This window comes from Blennius ocellaris (assembly GCF_963422515.1).
Source record: "Blennius ocellaris genome assembly, chromosome: 10".
NCBI classification, from domain to species: Eukaryota; Metazoa; Chordata; class Actinopteri; order Blenniiformes; family Blenniidae; genus Blennius; species Blennius ocellaris.
Window position 1 is genome coordinate 10,644,516 of NC_137659.1, and position 20,958 is coordinate 10,665,473.

The 20,958-nt window shown below is 41.4% G+C and overlaps 1 protein-coding gene across 1 annotated transcript in view; it reads right to left on the minus strand.

Annotated features, from left to right (window-relative positions):
* Nucleotides 1-177: 177 nt before the first annotated feature.
* The window catches only part of LOC308135501 (telomerase protein component 1-like), a 29,428-nt gene continuing 8,647 nt past the window's right edge, over nt 178-20,958 (minus strand). Inside the window, exons 13-56 of the mRNA XM_080503526.1 lie at nt 20,596-20,860; nt 20,361-20,513; nt 20,157-20,231; nt 19,598-19,719; nt 19,341-19,415; nt 18,934-19,077; nt 18,456-18,747; nt 17,380-17,501; nt 17,137-17,250; nt 16,859-16,976; nt 16,458-16,646; nt 15,578-15,771; nt 15,353-15,494; nt 14,822-15,001; nt 14,647-14,739; nt 14,001-14,136; nt 13,492-13,651; nt 13,190-13,323; nt 13,020-13,108; nt 12,689-12,803; nt 12,555-12,581; nt 12,259-12,469; nt 11,373-11,493; nt 10,961-11,085; nt 10,747-10,846; nt 10,323-10,478; nt 9,859-10,068; nt 8,818-8,874; nt 8,458-8,593; nt 7,881-8,117; nt 7,639-7,790; nt 7,122-7,229; nt 6,811-6,915; nt 6,601-6,730; nt 6,433-6,518; nt 6,073-6,199; nt 5,277-5,407; nt 5,070-5,194; nt 4,036-4,182; nt 3,400-3,496; nt 2,289-3,087; nt 1,976-2,058; nt 981-1,085; nt 178-767 (exon numbers count right to left, since the gene is read on the minus strand). Of these exons, the coding sequence (XP_080359652.1) occupies nt 648-767; nt 981-1,085; nt 1,976-2,058; nt 2,289-3,087; nt 3,400-3,496; nt 4,036-4,182; nt 5,070-5,194; nt 5,277-5,407; nt 6,073-6,199; nt 6,433-6,518; nt 6,601-6,730; nt 6,811-6,915; nt 7,122-7,229; nt 7,639-7,790; nt 7,881-8,117; nt 8,458-8,593; nt 8,818-8,874; nt 9,859-10,068; nt 10,323-10,478; nt 10,747-10,846; nt 10,961-11,085; nt 11,373-11,493; nt 12,259-12,469; nt 12,555-12,581; nt 12,689-12,803; nt 13,020-13,108; nt 13,190-13,323; nt 13,492-13,651; nt 14,001-14,136; nt 14,647-14,739; nt 14,822-15,001; nt 15,353-15,494; nt 15,578-15,771; nt 16,458-16,646; nt 16,859-16,976; nt 17,137-17,250; nt 17,380-17,501; nt 18,456-18,747; nt 18,934-19,077; nt 19,341-19,415; nt 19,598-19,719; nt 20,157-20,231; nt 20,361-20,513; nt 20,596-20,860 (6,607 nt within the window). The 3' untranslated portion in view covers nt 178-647. The remainder of the gene's footprint in view (nt 768-980; nt 1,086-1,975; nt 2,059-2,288; nt 3,088-3,399; nt 3,497-4,035; nt 4,183-5,069; nt 5,195-5,276; nt 5,408-6,072; nt 6,200-6,432; nt 6,519-6,600; nt 6,731-6,810; nt 6,916-7,121; nt 7,230-7,638; nt 7,791-7,880; nt 8,118-8,457; nt 8,594-8,817; nt 8,875-9,858; nt 10,069-10,322; nt 10,479-10,746; nt 10,847-10,960; nt 11,086-11,372; nt 11,494-12,258; nt 12,470-12,554; nt 12,582-12,688; nt 12,804-13,019; nt 13,109-13,189; nt 13,324-13,491; nt 13,652-14,000; nt 14,137-14,646; nt 14,740-14,821; nt 15,002-15,352; nt 15,495-15,577; nt 15,772-16,457; nt 16,647-16,858; nt 16,977-17,136; nt 17,251-17,379; nt 17,502-18,455; nt 18,748-18,933; nt 19,078-19,340; nt 19,416-19,597; nt 19,720-20,156; nt 20,232-20,360; nt 20,514-20,595; nt 20,861-20,958) is intronic.

Consider the following 20,958-nt stretch of genomic DNA (forward strand, 5'->3'; position numbering starts at 1 on the left):
TTTCAGTCTTGTATATAATCAATTTCTGCCATAAAAGGGGTTTCAAACATATCACCAGTGGGTCAAAACTTACCCGTAAGAGACTACAACAAAACAGGACTTAGCGAGTGGTCAAAACCACTAGCTAAGCTAATGTGGTGGTTAGTACTGATCAAAAATACTCAAACGACGACAAAGTGATGCTGTAAAGTTTTTATTGAATAATGATTAAAAAAAAAAAAGATTATAGCAACTGATCCAATTTTTTCCCCTTCATTGTGTCTAAACAGGTAAATTCACTCAAATCACACAACTTAAAAAGATAACATATTGGGCTTCTTTTTAGATTTTATACTTTGATAAGTATCTAATGATTATGAAAGTAAACGGGAAGCAGAATATAACGCTGTGAATATCCTCGCAGCATTGAGACATCAGTTGCCATTGTCAGAAGCAATAAGAAAGAAAATAGTCCCAATATTCTTTGGCGTGCTCAACATTTAAGCATTTCTACATCTATTACATGGTTAAGTGCAGCATTTAAGTGATATTCCCCTCACTACAGGGTATAAGTGCAGCATTGAAGTGTCATCACCTTTAATACAAGGTTAGTGCAACATTTAAGCATTGGTAATAAATCTGGACTTTCGTGTGTGGTGCAGAGAGGGTCACTCTTTCCAGAAGAGAATGTAGACCAGGCCGTTTCCGTCGCCGCACACCAGCTCAGTGGGCTTTGCTGGATTCACCTCCAAGACCAGAACAGGGCTTTCGCACACAAACATGCCCACCTTCAGGAAGAATTCACACACAGATCACAATTATTTTTAAAGTATTGTTTTTATCTGAAACTTGAGTAGAGAACTACTTTAATTTAATTTGATCTTGAACTATTGACCAACAGATAATCAAACTTCATTCTCATTTACAAACATTTCATTCACAGAGCGTTGTACATTACATTTGGACAATAACACATTTTGTCCTATAGCACTATTATGTACCTGTTTTTTGGTGTTGCGGTCCCACAGCTTCACTGTGCGGTCGAGGGAAGCGGAGATGATGGTAGTGTCAGTCAGTCTCAGCTGAGTGATCTTGTCATTATGAGCCTGTGAAATAAAAGAAACATCACTGTTAATACTAAAATAATTTATAACCATTTTCTCTGTTTGCTGGGCGATCAGACTTCATGTAAATAATCTGTGCAATAAAAAGCACTGGGCTGTGACTAATTCCCCACAGAACTTCTGAAAAACTGTCCGAAATATTTAGAATATTTGCAGGACCTCTCTTTGAAGAACTTATTTTTTGCCAAACTATCTTCAACCCTTCTCAGTTTAGTCTCCATGAATTAGAAACTGGTCCAGCCATCAGTATCAGTGACTTCTTGGGGCAAATCTCAACAGTAGTATTATGCAATATGTAAACTCCAGGTGAATTTCCATCCAAATTTCAGAGTTTAAGTATTTGAGTTTTCATCATCCAAACTAATAATCAAAAATAGATTTTGTGATTAGTCATTTCTTTTGTGCCTTTTATAATTTTTGGTTGAGTTGATGATAAAGTTGGAGTCCTATAAAGTCTAAAAGGTACGGGGAGCACATGCTGTGATGTTCACTTTAATAACAATTTATAAAAATGTACCTTAATCCTTTTACGGAAAAGTTCTTAAATTAACTGAAATATCACATCCCTGAATGTTACAATTAAAACATGCACTACCTTCATTTGTACAATACTTTTCTCAGACATGGTTTTTCAAAATTTTAAATGTTTTTGCACAGTTAAGTTAATTGATCCAACTAAGTGACTAAAAGGAAGCAAAGCTTCAACAGAGCAGTACCTGTCTCAATGATTAGTACACCAATTCATTCACGCACATTATTACTGTCAGTGTAGAAGCTACCAGATAGATTGTCCAATAAAAGCTTAAGATACACTGAACACTATAAAAAAAATAAAAAAAACAGGATTCAGGATTTGATCTTTCTTTTCTTACAGGTTTTCTCTTGCTCCACGACAAAAGCTGAGGAGGTTGATTAAACCACATGTTGCCCTTCATGTCTCCACACACCACAAGTTCTGACAAAAAAAGAGGAAATAGATTAGGCATCATATGTTTAAGACCCCCCCCCCCAAAAAAAAAAAAAAAAAAAACCTACAGGATATTGACTGTCAAATGTCAAATGATTTTTTGATAAATCCATAAAAGTACTAAGGCTTTTTTTCAGTTTTATGTGGAAGTGAATGATTTTTATGTTTCTGAGAACAAATGCTTAATCAATTAAATCCACACACTAAATGATAAATACCTCTGTCCTTTGTTATAGCAGTTATGAGGGCTTCCCTCTTCTTTAGCTCCTCATCTTCCTTCTCATCTCCGTCCTCCTCTTCACTTCTCTCCTCCTGTGTCTGCTGTTCTTTCTCTTTCTCCTCCTGTGTCTGCTGTTCTTTCTCTTTCTCCTCCTTGCTCTGCTGTTCTTTCTCTTTCTCCTCCTGGCTCTGCTGTTCTTTCTCTTTCTCCTCCTGGCTCTGCTGTTCTTTCTCTTCCTCCTCCTGGCTCTGCTGTTCTTTCTCTTCCTCCTCCTGGCTCTGCTGCTCCTCTTCTTCCTCCTCCTGGCTCTGCTGCTGCTTTTTATTCTTCTGTCCCTTCATTACCTGCTTCTCCATCTCCTCTTCATCCTCCTCCTCCTCCTCTTCCTCATCCTCCCAGTCCTCATCCTCTTCCTCAGCTTCCTCCATCTCATCTTCCTGTTCTTCCTCAGCTTCCTCCATCTCCTCTTCCTCATCCTCGAAGTCCTCCTCCTCTTCCTGACTCGCCACTTTCTTTTCATTCTTCTCCTTTCTCTGTAGTTGTGAGTGCTTCTCTTCCTCATCCTCCATGTGTTCTTCATCCTCCATGTCCTCGTCCTCCTGATCTCCCTCCATTTTCTTTGCCTTCTTTTCCTCCTCTTTCTCATCTGACTTCACTTCCTCTTCCTCCTTGTCACCCTCCTCCTCCTCTTCCTCATCCTCATCCTCCTCCTCCTCCTCATCATCATCCCTGTCCATTTCCTCCAAGGAAACTGAGGCGAACATTAAGGAGTCCTTTGATTCGGGGCCCAAGATGTACTGCAAGAGAAGACAAAGTTTTGCTTCAGTAAAAACAGCTTAGTTTGGACTTGGTGATTCAGAAAACGATTGTCAACAGCAAAAGGAGCACAAAGCAGAATAATTTACATACGTGAAACTTCAGCTCTATGAAAATGTGCCTCTGATTCCAAATGTAATTTCAGACATTTTATTCACGCATGTGATCAAATCTTGATCCTCATAGGAAACCTTGTAATATAGGAATCCTTTCTTCAACACAGTGGCGATTATTAAACTATTTCTTTATGTTGACCAGTGACATAAAGCAGTGAAAGTCGAAGTTAAACTCACCATGAAGCCAATGTGAACTTTTCCTTCACGTTCGCCGACCAACCACACACTATTGTTGTCATTGCGGATTATACCGTGGATAAAAGTGTACCGCCAGCTTAAAACAAGAAAAATACAGAGGTGTTTTAAGGGTTTCCTAAAATATACAAAATCTGAATGTACAAGAAACAAAACACAGTAACTACTTAGAACTTAGTCAAAATGGGTACCAATATGACAAATGCACAAAGAGGATTTATTAACTGTAGCGAATTGTTATGATTTGGCTGCTGAAATTCATTTAGTAATTTGCACATTTCAGGTGTTTGTTCGTTTGTGTGTGAAGTACAGTGAAAGGGAGGTGGTTTTACTATAATGATGTTCTTTTATGAAGTGGTTTCCCATTTTCACTTTCAATACTCAAGTTCTCTGGGATTTCCATTTTCTTTTAAAAAGAATAAGCAATTTGACTCCCCAATAACTTTTTTGAAACAAAACGAACATGTTTTTATATAAAGGAAAAGAATCAGTGTCAAAACCTAAAAAGTCGTGATTAAATCACAATATCGATGAGTAAGAAATCCCTACAATAGGCTTTTTATGACTTCAAAGCTGTTGCTTTGTTTTTGTTTTTGTTTTTTTTAATAATCAACTGACCATGCGATCTCACGGTGCCATTTGTTACGCCCACGACATGACACATCAAGTATCCTCCCAGTGACGGTCACCCCCAACAGTACTTTGCTGTACGAGAAGAGGCGCACCACTTGGTCCGTCACTTTATAGGGACTCCCCTTCACCAGGCTGCAAGAAAACACAGAACAAAGAAACCCTTATACAACTATATATATATAACAGAGATGCAAGACCTAATTCTGCACTTTTTCTGCAAGCAGCACTATTTTGGTTCAGCACAGCTCAAAGTTATATTTTCAGCTTTTATGTCGACAATTAGATTGACGATAAATCTTTAGACTTTATGATTTTATGTGCGACAGGCTGATGCATCTCGTTTGTAATTGAATGCTTTTGTTGCAGAAGTCCAGAGTTTCAATGTAATGACTATGGAGGATACTAGCAGCCGAAATTAGCTTTCTCCGCAGCTTTCTTCATGATAGAGCGAGAAGCTCAACCATTCAGAAGACTCAAAGTTGAGCCGACTCAAAAGCGACTCCTCTACATTGAGAGCAGCCAGTTGAGGTGGCATCCGAATAGGATGCTCCCTGGTTGCCTCCCTTTCGAGGTTTACCAGGCACGTCCAACTGTGAGGAAGCTCCGAGGTCGGCTCAGGATTCGCTGGAGAGATTATATCTGTGGCTTGGCCTGGCAGCGGCTCGGGGTACCCTCCAGTAGAGCTGGAGGAAGTTGCATGAGACACGGATGCCTGGGCTTCTCTGCTCTCTATGCTGCTACCGTGACCCCAAATGGACTAAGCGGGAAACATGGATGGATTGATACACGGATGGATGGAAACTGCAAACAGTACTTGGTAGAAACTGATGCACATTTTTCTTTAGCCTTCTGTGATACAGTGATTGCACACTGAACTATCTGGGCTCATGTCGCCATCGGAACAAAAATGAGGGATCCTATAAGTGAAGTTAACATTTTTAGGCAAAAACATGTTTTAGCGTGAGATTGAGGGTTCGCTGGATGACGAAGGACAAGGATGTCATAACTCTGATGTTTACCTGGCCTTGTTGTGTTCTTCATTCCACATCATCCTCCAAACATCAACCACCGGTGACGCCACGTAGCTAATCGCAAACTGATCTTCGGACATGAAGGTGGCCGCTGTGATGGCAGTGTTGGACACCTGACGCAAACATTCATTTGGTTAACTTCAACATAATAACATACGCATGTGCTTCAATAAGCTTTCTTGTGGGATTATTCACCTGTCTGTGGGCAACAATGTTGTTCTGATGCCACACCTCCACCAAGCCGGACTCATAACCAGCAAGAAACATTTCACCGTTTTCAGAGTAGCTCAAAACTGAAACACTTTTCTTGTGATCTGCAGGATAGTCTGTGCAGAAAGGGGATAATATGGTTTTATAACTAGTGTGTAAATAGTCCGACATGACATAAGAGAGCTGAAGAGGGAACTGTGCTGCAATTGTTAAGTGGCCATCTGTAAAGAAAACTTTTTTTTTTTTTTTTTTTTTCAGATTTTAACGGGAAAACTAAAGTCAGTTCTGTAACCAAGTTTGTATTTAATTATCTTGAGAATAATTCTAGGGTGTGTCCATTAAGTATCCTTCTATTTTCAAGTCTATTTACCCAATGTAATGTCCTCCTCACTAGTCGGCACGAAAAAAATGAAAGAACTGACTCTAAGTTGTTCTGAACTGTGCAGCCTGCCCAGAACGAGAAGGAGAGCAGCAACACGGCAGAACAAGTGTACTTTATTGATCCCCCATGTGCAAATCATTTCTCTGTATTTAACCAATCCTATTCACACATATCCATAACTGCACGTGTTAGGAGTTTCTTTCATTTCAGTGTTAATTATCACATAGTTTACCACATAGTTTTAAAACGATTTCTCCATTTTTGTCTTGAATTTACTCTTCTGGTTTTCATCCTTGTTTTGCCTTATTATGTCAATCATCCTGTTAGCCACTATAAATTATACCAACCTGCATGAGAAGTGTCGCATGAATAAAGTTTGAATGATTAATGGAGCTGTACCTCTACCCCAGGCCCAGATGCGAACTGAGCGATCTTCAGACACTGTGATGATTTCGTTCAATTCCTCCTTAAGAGCGAGTCCTTGAATAGCACCACTGTGCCCGTAGAGGGTGGCAATGCGCTCCACCTGGTCATTAAAACAGACAATAATACTGCAAATGAGAAGATAAAGCTGAAACAAACATGAGTTGAATCAGTTTTCTTATAGACGAACACTTTTGCTTTGACTCTGAGCAGCAACTGTAACAAAATCAAAGAACAAGTGTGTATAAACCTTAAAGTGAGCCCTCACCAAGAATGAGAGGAGCAGCTTTCATGAAAAGCATGTAGTAGTGAAGACTTTATTTCAAACAAACTGACCTGTAAGGGCTTCCAGACCTTCACGTTGCCATCATTAGATGCAGTGAAAACAGTCAGGTCTCCTGGCTTGGTTTCTTTTTTCTCATCTTTAATTCAAAGCATGAACAAAAAAGTTACAACAACAAGAGAAATTGCACGTCTGCACTATTTTCCCTTGAAGTCCAGTACCTGTGTTTGACAGGAGGCAGCACTGGTTTATGCGCTTCTTGTGAGCAGAGATGTGGCTGATCTCTGCCGTTGTTTCCAACTCCCACACATGTACCCCCCCCTCTGCGCACCCTGCAATCACATGTTCTCCCTGCGCACAGTGAAGTCAGTTAGTTCTATTAAAAAGAAATGACAGCTCTTCCTTGAGATACAGTTGTGTAGCTTACTCACCAGACAGCAGACTGAAGTCAAGGGACACTTCCAGGAGATTTCTCTGATGCACTGACTTGCCTCAAGGTCCCAGAAACAAAGTCTCCCATCATTTGAGCAGCTTACCTGAAACACAAACAAGTCTATGAAGACACAATCAACTCAAGAATGTACAGCGCTGTTCATCACATTTTAAATGTGTTCCTCTTTGACCCGTGACCGACAACCCATCAGGAATCACTATAGCGACAGTGACCGTGTGACAACTCCAGATAACAGCCAATCCGGGGTCTACATTGACATACTTGACTCAAGCGATTCTGAGGACTCACCACACTATCGCGAGTCCAAACGCAGCCGTTGATCCAGTCCCGGTGAGCATGAGGCAGAGACTTTGAAAGGCGGCCAGGTAGGGGCCTTACATCCCACAACATCAGAGACTGAAACAAGCAGATATTCTTCACCTGAGCACTTTAACATTACCCCTGTTTACATGTGGACATTTCAAAGCGAAATATGAAAGCTTTTACTCAACTACCTTAACCCATCAAGTTTAGATAACGTACATCATTACGATTCTTGAAAAGAAAACATAATCATGAAATAAGTTTACTCATCTAATAATGTCAGCTATTTGTCGTCAAAAAAAGTAATGACTCTGTGCTACCCCTTTATTAAACAAGGAGTAAGTTATTGTTTGTTTTAATTGCCCTTGGTTTACTGGGATCGGCTACAGTGCAGTGAAATCATATTTAATTTCTTACATTCGATTTAACTGAATGTTAATACAGTGGAATCTCTTAATGTTTTAGAAAACCAAATAAACAATCAACTGAATATTTTAGTTACCAGGTCTTTTCCACCAGACAGCAGCTGTTTGCCATCAGGACTGAAGGCCAGGCAGGTGACTGCCAAAGTGTGGCCCTGTAGCAGCGCGCAAGGTTCCGTATTTGGATCTTTATCAAGAGTCTTTAAAGGCCACAGAGCAACAGTGCTGTCCTCTGATTGGAAAAGAAACATAGCGTTACTGCCACCTACGGAAAAATATTTACAGTTGTCTTGAGCATCATCATTACGAGCAGTCATGTTACCGGATGCTGTCGCCAGGTAACTTGAGCTTTGTGCCATTGCCAGGACGACACCGAACTGCATAGAAAACATGCCCACATAGTCTAGGCTTCCATCCTCCTTCTTCTTGTACACCCTCATTCGTTTGTCACTCCCTGAAAACACCAGTACTTCCGTATTTTTCTTCTTTCTCTTCACAACGACCCACAGCATGCAGAGGATGGACAGCTTGACGAAGTCAATGGACTGAATCTTCTCGCCTGCAAACGAATCATTGTTATGGTTGGCACTGTATGGCTTATCAACACCAAAACTATGCTAATTTCAACCGATTGACAATAAGTCATGTTAAAATTAGGTTTAAAATGCCTTCTCCATACATTTACATTTGGAACCGATAACTCTGTTGTTTTTTTTCCAAATATATGCAACTTCGTAATATAATGCTCCTTTGTACTTTTTTTAATAACTATACAGGATTTGATAGAATTAATTTATGAGAGAAGCTTGAAGAGCACTTTGTGTTTTTTGGCTTCTGGTGTAAATTTCTGATACTTGTCATCTTGTTCAAAAAAAAAAAATCACATCACAAAAGCATACCTGAAGTAAGACTAAAGATTTTGATGCTGTCAAGGTGGTACCCAACCGCAACATCGTCTCCATGTGCAGCCACACACAGTGCAGCAGGCCCAGATGTGGCGGATTTCATTTTCTTCTGAGGAGGCTCCTGCAGACTCTAACAGAAAAAAAAAGACTTTGAGCAGCTTGAAGAAAAGAAAATGCTCCTACAATGTTCCACATTGTTACTTTATATTACTTGCTTGTTATTTTCAATGTGAAGACAAAGGTGATGTTGACTGTAAATTAATATTGTACACAAAGTTGACAACATCAAATATGGTGATGCATATGAGGGGAATGTGAGATACTTCTTGTGCAAGATAAGTAAGAGGTTATTACTTCAACGTTTTTCAACGTGGCGACTGAACGTCCAAGTCCACCTGACCAGAGTCGGATCTGTTTACAAAACAAAAAAAACAATGCATTAGAAATAGGAAAGCAAGGGTTTGTATGTCCCCCTGTATATCTTTGTTTTTCTTGCCCAGTGGTGGTAATGTCAATGCATGAGACTGCCTGTCTCTCTGTCTTGTGATGGGTTTGTGACCTGATGAGGATGGATGGATGGATGGATGGCTGAGGCATCAGTGGACCAATAATGTTGTACTCATTCATGCTTTGAAATATGCAAGTATGAATTTGTTTGCTACTCTCGGCTCACACTGGGGCCTAAACTAGTCAAACAAAGCTGTGCATCTGTCTGAATTTGTGTCGGTCTGTAATTACATTTATTCATGTTTACTAAAATGTGCATGTGTCTATTTGTAATTTGGTGTGCAAGTACTGAAATCGTTCAAACTGTGAAAGTCCCCATCTCAAACTCTACATCAGACTGGCCATTTATTTAGCTGGATATTGACAGGTTAATTTTGATATCTTGGTTTTCTTTGCCCTACGTCAAGGCTGAGGTTCTCACTTCTGTCAAACCAGATTGTGTAATGCTATTTAAAGCATTGAAAGCTTAATAAAGAGTATAGGTCAACCCAAAATACAAGAGTGTCAAGGTAGAGCTTACAAGTCTACACCGAGAGCAAAGAAAATCCTAATTTGAACGAAATCTCTGACAAAGCAGGAGAAGGGCAAAATTCACTTGTATAAATTCATAGGCCTGTTTGGGGTGGAGGAGAAGACAGAGAGATTTACAAGTCCATGTCGACTCGCACGCATCAACCATATTACACACGGACAAAATCTAAATCCACACAAATATTCCTTTCCACATCTGCGTGGGCACCTACAATTTTGATATACAAACAGTAAGTAGCAACATGCAAACACAAATCAAGAGAACACATCTGTCCAAAAGCCATTATGTTAACATAGTTTCACAATTATTCTCCCTTCAGTCATCACTGTTATTCTGTATATAAAGTAAAGCTTCACCGTGCGATCAGAGCTGGCTGTCAGAAGCATGCGTCCTTCCTCGAGGAAAGTGAGGACCTCTGTACCCCAGCTGTGAGCCTGGAAACATCCCACACAGGTGGAGGTGGGCAACGACCACACCCTCACTTCTCCACCGATCGAGCCAGAGCAGAGCATAGAGGAAGACGAGAAGCTGAGACTGCGCACGGATCGCTGGTGACCACAAAGCAACTGAGGATATAAAAAAAAAAGACAGAGGAACAGTTTGGCCTGATGCTGCTGCAGTCTGGAGAAGAGCCATGTGATACAAAGTGCATTAAGTTCACCAATTATAAACTTCACATGTATTATTATTACTACAGTTGTCCTTTTCTGTCCAGCCAACACCAACTCAAGATAGTCGTAGTTTTCTCTAAATCTGGAAAGTAAAGCTTCCACGCACTTCTAAATCTGACTGAGACAAGCGTCTCACGAAGACAACTCACCGAATGTTTTTTATTCTGGAGCCAGTTCCACAAGATCACGTTTCCGTTCCAGCAGCCAGCAGCCAGAAAGTGATCTTCAGGGTCAAAGGTCACACAGTTTAGGGGGCTGACGCTTTCCAGAGAGGCCACTTCGTGATTTTTAGCAGAGGACCACACCTGAAGAGCACAGACATGTTAATATACTTAAGTGTTTGTGTTGTGGTTCATTGTGAAACTACTAGTATTATTATGTATGGTCTTGACTCACTACAACAAAGTAGATCATGTTGTTGTGAAGATTTATAGACAATCAACAGTTGACACTTAACTCTGGTTAACTGCGGTTTTTTTTTCATGATGCACACAAAAAACCCCAATGAAAGACAGAAAACAATATTGCTATAATTGTTGAAGTGAATTGTTATATGATTTGTTTTAGACTCACTTTTAGCATGAAGTCAAGGGAAACCGTCACAAAGTGCTTCTTGTCTGCACTGACGTTACTCGCTGTTATTGCATTACTGTGGCCATCAATGAGAGCAGTCCTGCAGTGAGAAGAATCAGATATCAGGTCAGCTGTAAAACCACAATTTGCCATCAGTTTGAGATTTTTGGCATGTGAAGCATTTTAAAAATTCTGCTTTGAACCCTCATCTCACCTGCATCCGTTCTCCACATCCCAGACTTCGATGCGCCCATCGAAGGAGGTGGTGGCAAGACGTCCGTCCTTTAGAAATGTACAGCTGGAGATGCCATCGCAGTTGCTGACCAGCGACTTCGCTTCCTGCTCACGAATGAGATATATATATATTTATACACACACACACACACACACACACACACACACACACACACACACACACACACACACACACACACACACACACACACACACACACACACACACACACACACACACACACACACACACACACACACACACACACACACACACACACACACACACACACACACACAATTAGGCAAAAAAGACAGACATGCTCCATGTTCATGTACAATAAAACTATATCTGTGTGTGTGTATTAATAAAAAAACATTTTTATGGCTTACCTGTCCAGTCTGTGCCTTGAGGAAGTGCAACATTCCTTCAGCACTACCAACCACCATCAGCTGTTTATTTGGACTCAAAGTCAGGCAGGTTGGTTCAGAGTGGAGTGTCGACAGCACCATGCTGGGGTAAAACACACAAAACAAATATAAGTATATATAAGAAGGCGCTGACCTTCCATCCATCCATCCATTCATCCATCCATCCATCCATTTTCTGCCGCTTATCCGGGGCCGGGTCGCGGAAGCAGCAGTCTGAGCAGAGTTTCCCAGACTTCCCTCACTCCAGACACTTCCTCCAGCTCTTCCGGTGGCACCCCAAGGCCTCCCCAGGCCAGCCGAGAGACATAGTCCCTCCAGCGTGTCCTGGGTCTGCCCCGAGGCCTCCTACCGGAGGGACATGCCCGGAACACCTCCCTAGGGAGGCGTCCGGGGGGCATCCTAAACAGGTGCCCGAGCCACCTCAGCTGGCTCCTCTCGATGTGGAGGAGCAGCGGCTCTACTCCGAGCTCCTCCCTGGTGACTGAGCTCCTCACCCTATCTCTTAGGGTGCGCCCAGCCACCCTTCGAAGGAAGCTCATTTCAGCCGCTTGTATCAGGAGCTGACCTATGACAAGCTAATTGCTTATCACAAAGGTAACAAGTTCTAACAACTCATTTACTGATGGTTTCTGAGTATGAACAGTGAGCATTGAGTGATTTTTTTTGTTTACACCATTTAAGTAGTCGCTACATACACTTTATAATTAAGAAAGAAATAGTTTTCCACATGCAAAAATTAAGTATATGAGTATACTGTATATGTAATTGATTCACTTCTGTGCAAAATGGAAAAAAAGTAAACGTCCTGGCAATGACTGAAAGTCATTTTTGACAAAGAACTGTTTACCTGATGTCTTGAGGGTCATATTTCAGACGAGTATGACACTCCACTATCCGGTTCGCTCCTTTGATCGCCAGACCTTTTGCCCAGGAATGAACAGGGGTCATTGGAGGATTGCGAAGGGCTTCTTGAATGAAAAGAGTCGGCCAGGAGGAGAGAATGGCAGCGTGGCACCGGAGGAAAGTGTGGCAGTTCAAGAGATGTTTTTTGAAGTGTCCTGACAAGACAAAGAGACAATGTGATGAGGAATGAAAATAAATTGAGCAAGAATTTTGTGGCAAAAAAGTGTTTTAAGCACTTACTCGACCGGCCAGATGCAAACTCCTTCTCTGCAGGGAAATCAGAAATTCACAGGTTTATTATTACATTATTGTTATAGACAAAACAACTTCAGTAGACATTTCATCTATTACATGAGGTGAGCATCCATACTCACTATACAAGTTGTACACATCCAGGAGGTGGTGCAGGAGCCTGTTTCTCACATTGGCATACATGAAATAAAAGCTGGACAGCAAGGACTCAACTGCCTCCACCTGTCCACTTTGAATCTGACCAAAGCCAATAAAGATATGAAACAGTTAAACGTTTCAGTTAATGTCAGGCTCAACTGTTAGTGTATTATTAAAGTTAACATTCTAATGTTTTGAGATTCATTGGTACATGATGATTATTCACTGCATCCAAAGAATGTTATTTTGTTGACTAGTATTAAAGTCCCACGGTTGATTTGTGAAGTAGTATTTATGAAATGAAGAATTCCTCACAAGGCTTTGAGGCAGGTGCATGACGGAGTTGACCTCGCAGTGAAAGAAGGTATCTTGTCCCTCAGGATCAGCCCGTGTCCACAGGTGAGCTGCAGACAAAACAATATTTTAATAAGCAGCAGCCTCCACTTCATATTGTGAAAACAGAAAAAGAAATTGGCAGACTTTACCGGCCAGAATGAGGTGAGCTCTGTTTGTTTCACTTTCTGCAGGGAGGAGAACGTCTTCAAAGGCTCTCCTCACCTCCAGATTGTTTAGACTCAGCAAGTCGCTGGTATTGTGGCAATGAGATGGATCCATCAGACTGCAGGAAAAATAGCAAACGTATTTAATTCTTCTTTAATAATCACATTGCAATACAATGCATCATTTGGAATTTGGGTTGTGATTCAATTAGAGAATAATGGCATCTCGTATGGTGAAATTCACCAGTAACTGATGTCATAACTTCTTGAGGCTTGTTGAATTATACCTTTGTAATGTCTGCACTATGCGGGTGAAAGCCGCCATGGGAACGCGTCCTGTGGGATTCCTGGAGAGGTGCAGGACTTCCTGCCATGTGACCTCTCCTTTGTGAGAGGACAGACTGTTGCATGTGTTCAGCACAGAGTACAAGTCTCTCTCCTTCAGACCTGACATTGGAGAGAAGATAGATGTGGTTAATTCAGTTTCAGCATCTTCCTCAAAGTTTTACAATCACGACTTCCATGATACAAGTCTGAGGATGAAGCTGGTTCCATTTAAAGACCTACTACATCAGCCAAACAGACAAAAACTTTCAGCCAAATGCTCTAAGCTGAACCACAGTTGAGTATAGCGTATCATTTTGCTTTATCTAAGAATCATCTCCTTGTCCTTGTCATTGTCCAATTAATTACATATATAATTATATGTCACGAGATTCCTCTACCGTAACATAGCATCCACATTTTGAAATAGGACGAACACAACATTAAAATGTATGCGCATGTCGAATCATACCAGTGGTGCTAACAGTGAGCACTGCCAGTGCCCAGCGGAGTCCCTGCATGTCTCTGTAGTGCGAGCAGAGTCTCTCCAGGATGTACTGCACCAGCTGGCTTAAAGACTGTGGTATACCCAGCAAGGTTTCCTTCATCTGAGACACAAAGACAGATAACATAATCATTGTAATAAATATTAAAAAGCTGACAAATCAGATGGACAATGTGATGTTCTGAATGAACCCATCAGTGTATCGTCATATAATCAGTCATGTGGCTGCACACTGGTGGAGTGGTTGGCATTCACGCCTCAGAGACAATGGCATCTTCCTGGTAGATCCTCCAAAGGAAGGTGACCAGGAGCCATCGGGAATAGATGTCAAAACCACCTCAACAGCTCCGCTCAACTAGACTTAATTATTACAGTTTATCCTGGGTGGCTGACTGGATCACTCAATCACAAAAAGTGAGGCCGGCACATTGGGGAGAAAACTAATTCCAGTCCATGACTATAGGTTAGAGTCGGGATGAAGATTTCAATGATCAAGTAACATATGAAGCATGGAAATGTATGATGATCATGTCTAAGACAAATAAAAGTCAATGTTTTTCACTTAATCTTGCAAACTATTTCAGAGATGGCAGATAAATATCACTGCACAAACCCTATCAAAGGAGGCGAAGTTCCTCAGGTCTTCACACACCAGACGGAGGTAAAGAGGACTCGCAGCTCCCTTGTTCATTACCAGCATTTGGAGCTGAAAAAGTGAACACAGCACAGTTTTAGCACCAAAAGAATTGCACAACGTGTGACGTCTGCAGTAGAAGAGAGAAGAAAACCTGGCTGTTCAATGCAGAGTCACTCAGTTTCTTCCCAAAGGTGTCCAGTTCCTTTTTAACGATTTCCCGGCGGTCCGGCATGGCAAGTTGTCCCAGGGAAAACAGGACTGTGCCTGTTTTTTTGACCAGCGTTTGGAGCAGAGGTGCTTTGGAGGTCATGCTCACGACCAAACACACACCCTGAAAAACAAAAGATGCAGAACAGTTAGGGTTAGAGAGAAACATGAGAAAGGAAACGAGAGATCCAATCTCATCCAAAAACCTCACAGTGGAAAATAATTTCTGCATTTGTTTACTGTAAATGTGGAAAAATCCTTGGAAATTAACTTCACAATTTCTGCGAGAATTTTATCCCAACAAATTACATTTGTCATAACCAACTTTGGGTATCCAAAGTTTGGAAGCCATCATTTTAGATGGACTCCTACAAATGTCACTGGATGCTTAAAGGTGTGTATGAACATGTCCAGTTCTGTTATTTGATGTGTATGAGCCAGCATCAGTGACGATTTGCATATGCAGTCCACTGACCTTTGGAAGCTTCGGAGGGAGCCAATCACAGCTCAGCTGACCTCTGCCATCTCTGATGAGGTCTACTCCATCAACCAGCAGCACCAGAGGCTTCGTCATCTTCATGGCGATCAAGGTGGAGTGGAACTCCACCAGCAAATCTCTGTGATAAAAGAAACAAACATCTCCTCACGTCAACACAGATGGAAACCTATTGGAAAGCAAAACGATGTGAAAGTCACTCACTTGTACGAGCGCGGAAGAGGCGATTCTTCCTGTTTGTCTCCAATCTTTCTCAGCAGCTGAACGAGGCACCGAAGAAGGTTTTCTGCGGAGCGTGCCGATTGGCTGGCAGCCGTCGAGTAGGGAACGACATGGCAGACGAGGGTTTGGTTTTTCCTGGAATCATGTCCTTTCCTGAGGGCTTCAGCTAAAGCAGCCTGTGTGTGAGCAAGTAAGAGTTCAGGTGGTTTATCAGATTTTTATTGAAGCGAGGTCAATCAATTTCTAAAATGTTGTTTGAAAATAAAACTTTATCCCTTTCAAAAAGGTACAGAAGTCATTGAGATTTTTTTTATTTTATTTTCACACTGTCGGTGTGTTGTTGGCTTTTTCAAGACTTACATTTTCCAAATGTTAACATTTCATAATCACAATAAATAATAATATATTAATTTGTTAAATACTTTTAACAATTTTGACGTCTTAGTGTACCAACAAGTATATGAGCCATTGGATTTATGGAAAGGAGAAAGACAGAGGTAAACATCTATAGTCAGTTGTCCAATAGAAAGTTAAATTCTGAGCATGTTTTGGTAAATGTTGCTTTAATTCTGTCACTTTGTATAAAACCTCTGCTTCTGCTTGTCCCTTACGTGTGCATAAATGTTTACACACTTTAATCAAAATGGTAAGAGGCCCGAAGGACAAGAAAAAATGCCAATGCTAAAGATTTCTCAGTCTGGTTATTCATATATAAATGTAGCTGTTTTTATGCAGTGCTAAAAGTAATTTATTTAATTAGTTGCAAGCAAACAACAGAAATCCAGTTCGTATTCCATCAAAACAGCATTTCTTTAGTCTGCTAGCATATTTAATCAAATTAGAAACCTTCTAATGGATTTACCATGAAGAGAGTTTTGCCCTCTCCAGGCCCTCCTTCCACCACCATCATGTGCCCTTTGCTCTGAACCTGGTGGACAATCTCCACAGCAGCCGACAGCAGCTTGGACCTGCCAAAGAACTGCCTCTGTAGCGCCCCCTGGTGGACCTCCTGCTCGTATACCTCTAATGCGCCCTCATGCTCCTCAGAATTCTGCGATGAAAAACAAATGGTTCAGTATAATTCAGAGCTTAAAATACGAAATACTAACAAATATTAGTTTTGTCCTTGACATTATCACAAAGTTGTTTGCAATACTTAAAAGAGACAGAAACTGTAATACGACAAAAAGATAGTTCAAATTAAATGGTGACGCTTTGATCATTTCAAAGCTTTCACATCAGTTCATGTTCAGAGTTACTCACATCCACAAACAGTTTCTTAACAGCCATCCAAAGGTCCTCCAGAACAGCTTTGCCAAAGTTCTCCAGTTTTGCCAGATGTGGCTTCCCTTCCCTAACGCCTCCCCACTCACACGAGTAACTAAGGCCGGCACATGAGAAAATTCAGAGAAAAGCACCCGTCATGTTGTCACTGTTTCTATTGCAAATTATTCATCATGCCAAATATAGAACCTGAAGTGTGATGCATTTCAAAAATATGGCATTTCAATTTACTGATGCGCATGACTGAGAAAACTCACTTTTTCGTGACCTTAACGTTGTTACGTACGAGTGTGTTCTTCAAAGTGGTCATTTTCTCCTCAGCATCCTGTGATTCGGGGGCAAACTGTGACCTCCAAGCAACAGGGACCGATCTGGCAAAGGAGGACAAATACAGGAGGAAGCACTTCATTTCAATTCTTGTTATATATTGCACGAACTACAACGGGAATAACTCATTGAACTCATTTCACACTGCATATAAACACACTCAAAGAGCATACTTGATGAATTTTGGGTTTCTAAAGTAGCAGAACATCCGCTCATGTGCAACGTCGGGGTAGAGAGCCTGGAACTGACGGATCTCCATCTCAGTGACGGACAAACCTTCCGGGGCCGTGGCCAGCTGGACACAAAGAGAAAAATAAACTCAATTCTCACAATGAAAATGAAAAAACATTCAATTCAGAGTCATGAAGACATTTGATGTATAATGTCGCACAAATGTCACAATATGATGCTGATGACACGCACGCGCACACACACGCGCACATGCACACACACACACACACACACACACACACGCACACACACGCACACACACAAAACATCTATTGTTCCGTTCAGGGTACATAGTTTAATATGTTTACATTATATATGTATATACTTTATAAAACATTGTGCTACGCATTGACCTTAAAATATATACATGTTAAAGATATGATTCACTGCTCAAAAGTAAATTTAGATTCTTGGATAGTTTAGCATTTGCAATAAAAAAAAATAAAAAAACTGGACCTGCTGTAGGTTCACATCACAGTCTCGAGCAGGGGTAGGGAACCCCGGTCCTCGAGAGCCGCAGCCCTGCACATTTTGCATGTCTCCCTGCTTCAACACAGCTGATTGCAATGAGCAGCTCGTTATTTGGCTTTATGCTGAACATGGTGATGAACCATCTGGACGTTCAGTGGAGGGAGACGTGGAAAACGTGCAGGACTACGGCTCTTGAGGACCAGGGTTCCCTACCCCTGGTCTAAAGACAAAGTGCACAATTCTTTGCAGCCTGCAGCAGCTTTCAGTAGAACCAGTTTTTATGGATTGTTCCTACATTAATTTGTTCTCAACAGCTTACAGCATCTAATCAATATTACCTTTCCATGATGATATTTCATTCACTGAGAATAGGGAAGTTTGATCCATTTTTGAGCAGTGCATTATAACAAGATCTCTCAGCATAATTTCAAGTTGAGGCTTCACAAAACCTTCTGAGTGAGACTTACAGAATTATACATTCAGGCAGCAGTGGGGTTATTACACATCGCCACTTGGTACCAGTTTAATTCTTTTTCATAAGCCTTACCCAGCTGTACTGCGGCAGGTCGGGAAGTGCAGGCCGATCGGGCACCTGGCCGTACCTCTCCCCCAGGATTCCCACCAGCATCTGGCTGCGACACACCTCCGATAGGCACAGCTCAGTGGCCCGCTCCGACTCTTCCTCCGTCACACCCCAGCGCAGTTCCACCTCCTGCAGGTAAAGGCAGTGTGGTGCAGCACGACGGCGGAGCTCTGGGAAGACGCTCTGCACCAAGATGTCTCGCTCAGAGTGCATGTCCCTGAAGGTGGAGGAGATGAACACCCGCACACCTTGCCACCTGGAAACAAGTGCATGAGCGGAGGTTACAAAACTTGCTATGACCTACAACTTTAAGAACTCTAAGAATTTGAATGGATTGATGACCATCAGTAATGTTGCATATATGAGTCTTGAAGTTAGTCAGCTACCCAACTCGTGGAGCACATCATAAATTTAACATATCTTCCTTTTGAGTAAATATTACCTCAGCTTTGGACTGGGTGGTATCGTTACAACATCCTTGGTGGTTGGAGTGTCTTTAGTGCCCTCTGCTGGTTTAATGTTGTACAATCTGTCCAGATGCTCCACATGTTCCAGCATCCTGGAAGATCCCCGCTCTGACACAAATCTAGTTACACAGAAAGATCCCCGCTCTGACACAAATCTAGTTACACAGATAAATACTCGGTATGATTTTGGCCAGAAAGCAAAAAAAGGTGTATTTCAAAAATCTCAATCTCCCATATAAGTACAATATCTTCTTTATGATGTTGCTAAAGTCAACAGCTTGGCATAGATTGAAGACTTCCAACAAAAAAAAAAATATATATATATATTATTTCATGATATGGTGAAAACAAAAGCAAAACGGATAAAATGTATGCACTTTACCTCAGGATTTGCTCCCCGAAACCAACCAGCTTCACAGTGTTTGCTCCAAGGGCAGCGTTGTAATTGTAGCAAGAACTAGGCATAAGAGCACAAACATTGAGGGTGAGCTCAAAGAAGAAGGTCGATGCACAAATGCATCATTTTATTTCATGTTTCACCAATCAGGCAAAGCAGTCCGTGCATTTTCTCATTACTGAGAGTCAGATCCAGGTAGAATAAGACATACAGTTTGTAAGAAAAAAACAAAATGCTATTACTCCTCTGCAGGGTAGATCAGCATGACCAAGGCTTTGGGGTTCACGTCAGCCCTGTAGCGGGTGATGGCACCCTCGGTTTCATTATCAAGCCACCTGCAAGGAAGTACAATGATGTTGTCCACCTGGAATTAAAAAAGGATTTCAGGCCAATAAAGCAGTCCACACATAGTCGCAGAGCAATACTTTAGAACCTTCCATTACAAAATAAACTAGGCAACCTTGATGTATGTAATCAGCAGGCACTATTCTTCTAAATGAAAACCTAGCAACCCCAACTCCATGTTACTTCTTTCTGCTCTCAGTTCTGTTTATATTCTGCTCAGGTTGCAGGCAAATAACCAGCATTCATCAATGATGTATGCAGCCATAATAGCCAGATGTGCACTTGATGAGTACAAGAAAGAAAACGTTGAAATAACTCATGAAGAAATTCAACTTGACACTAAAAGATGGCAGTGAAAAAATAAAACTAGCCTATAACATCTGTGAGGAAAACATAATTACAACCCCCCACGTCCCCAACCCCCCCAAAAAACAAAAAACATACAAACAAACCTACCTTATTCTCCTTTGAGAACAATTTGTTGTGTAGGAAGTTTCTGACACTCGAGTCATATCTTCCATTTTCAAATTCCTGTGTAAGAGTGGACATTATCCATTTCTCAGTCAAAAAAAAAGTAAACTTTTTACAAAATTATAAAATGGATTAAAAACCTCACTGTGTGCAAATAAATCAAGAGACTTGACAGAGAAAGAGCCTCACCTTCATTTGCTTGGTGACAGTTCTCACGTTATCCAAAAGGACATCAGACTTCAGTGTGATTTCTTCACATTGACCGTACTTCAATAAGCAAAGCTGACCGTCTTCTGCACAGCTCTTGATCATCAGCGCAAGCAAGGCCATCACCTCGTCTGCCTGTGAGAGAACAAGCATAAGGCAAGTTTGCTTATTACCTTGGTTTTTTACGATTATTAGACAAAACGGCCCCATTACTCACAGAGGGTATGAGCTCCTCAGTCTTTTCAACATTTCTCCTTCTGTTATCGTGGTCATCCCTGTGTTTTTTGTCTTTTTGCTCTGGATCAGGAGGGAGGCAGAAGTCTCGTTTTTTGAGCCAGTCCTTGTCAAAATACATAGACGTGGGGAAAAGGATGACTGTCCGTCCAGGGAGCGGGGGCAAGTTGTAGCGGCAGGAGATCTGAACTGTAGTCTCCAGGGCTTTACGGTAACGGTCCAACAGAGCCACGGTGAACACCTTCTCCCTGCACATACACATACGGAGAGAATTTAACTCAAAGACCTAAAGCAGATCAAAAATGTTCTAAAGCAGGGGCCGGCAACCTTTAATGCTCAAAGAGCC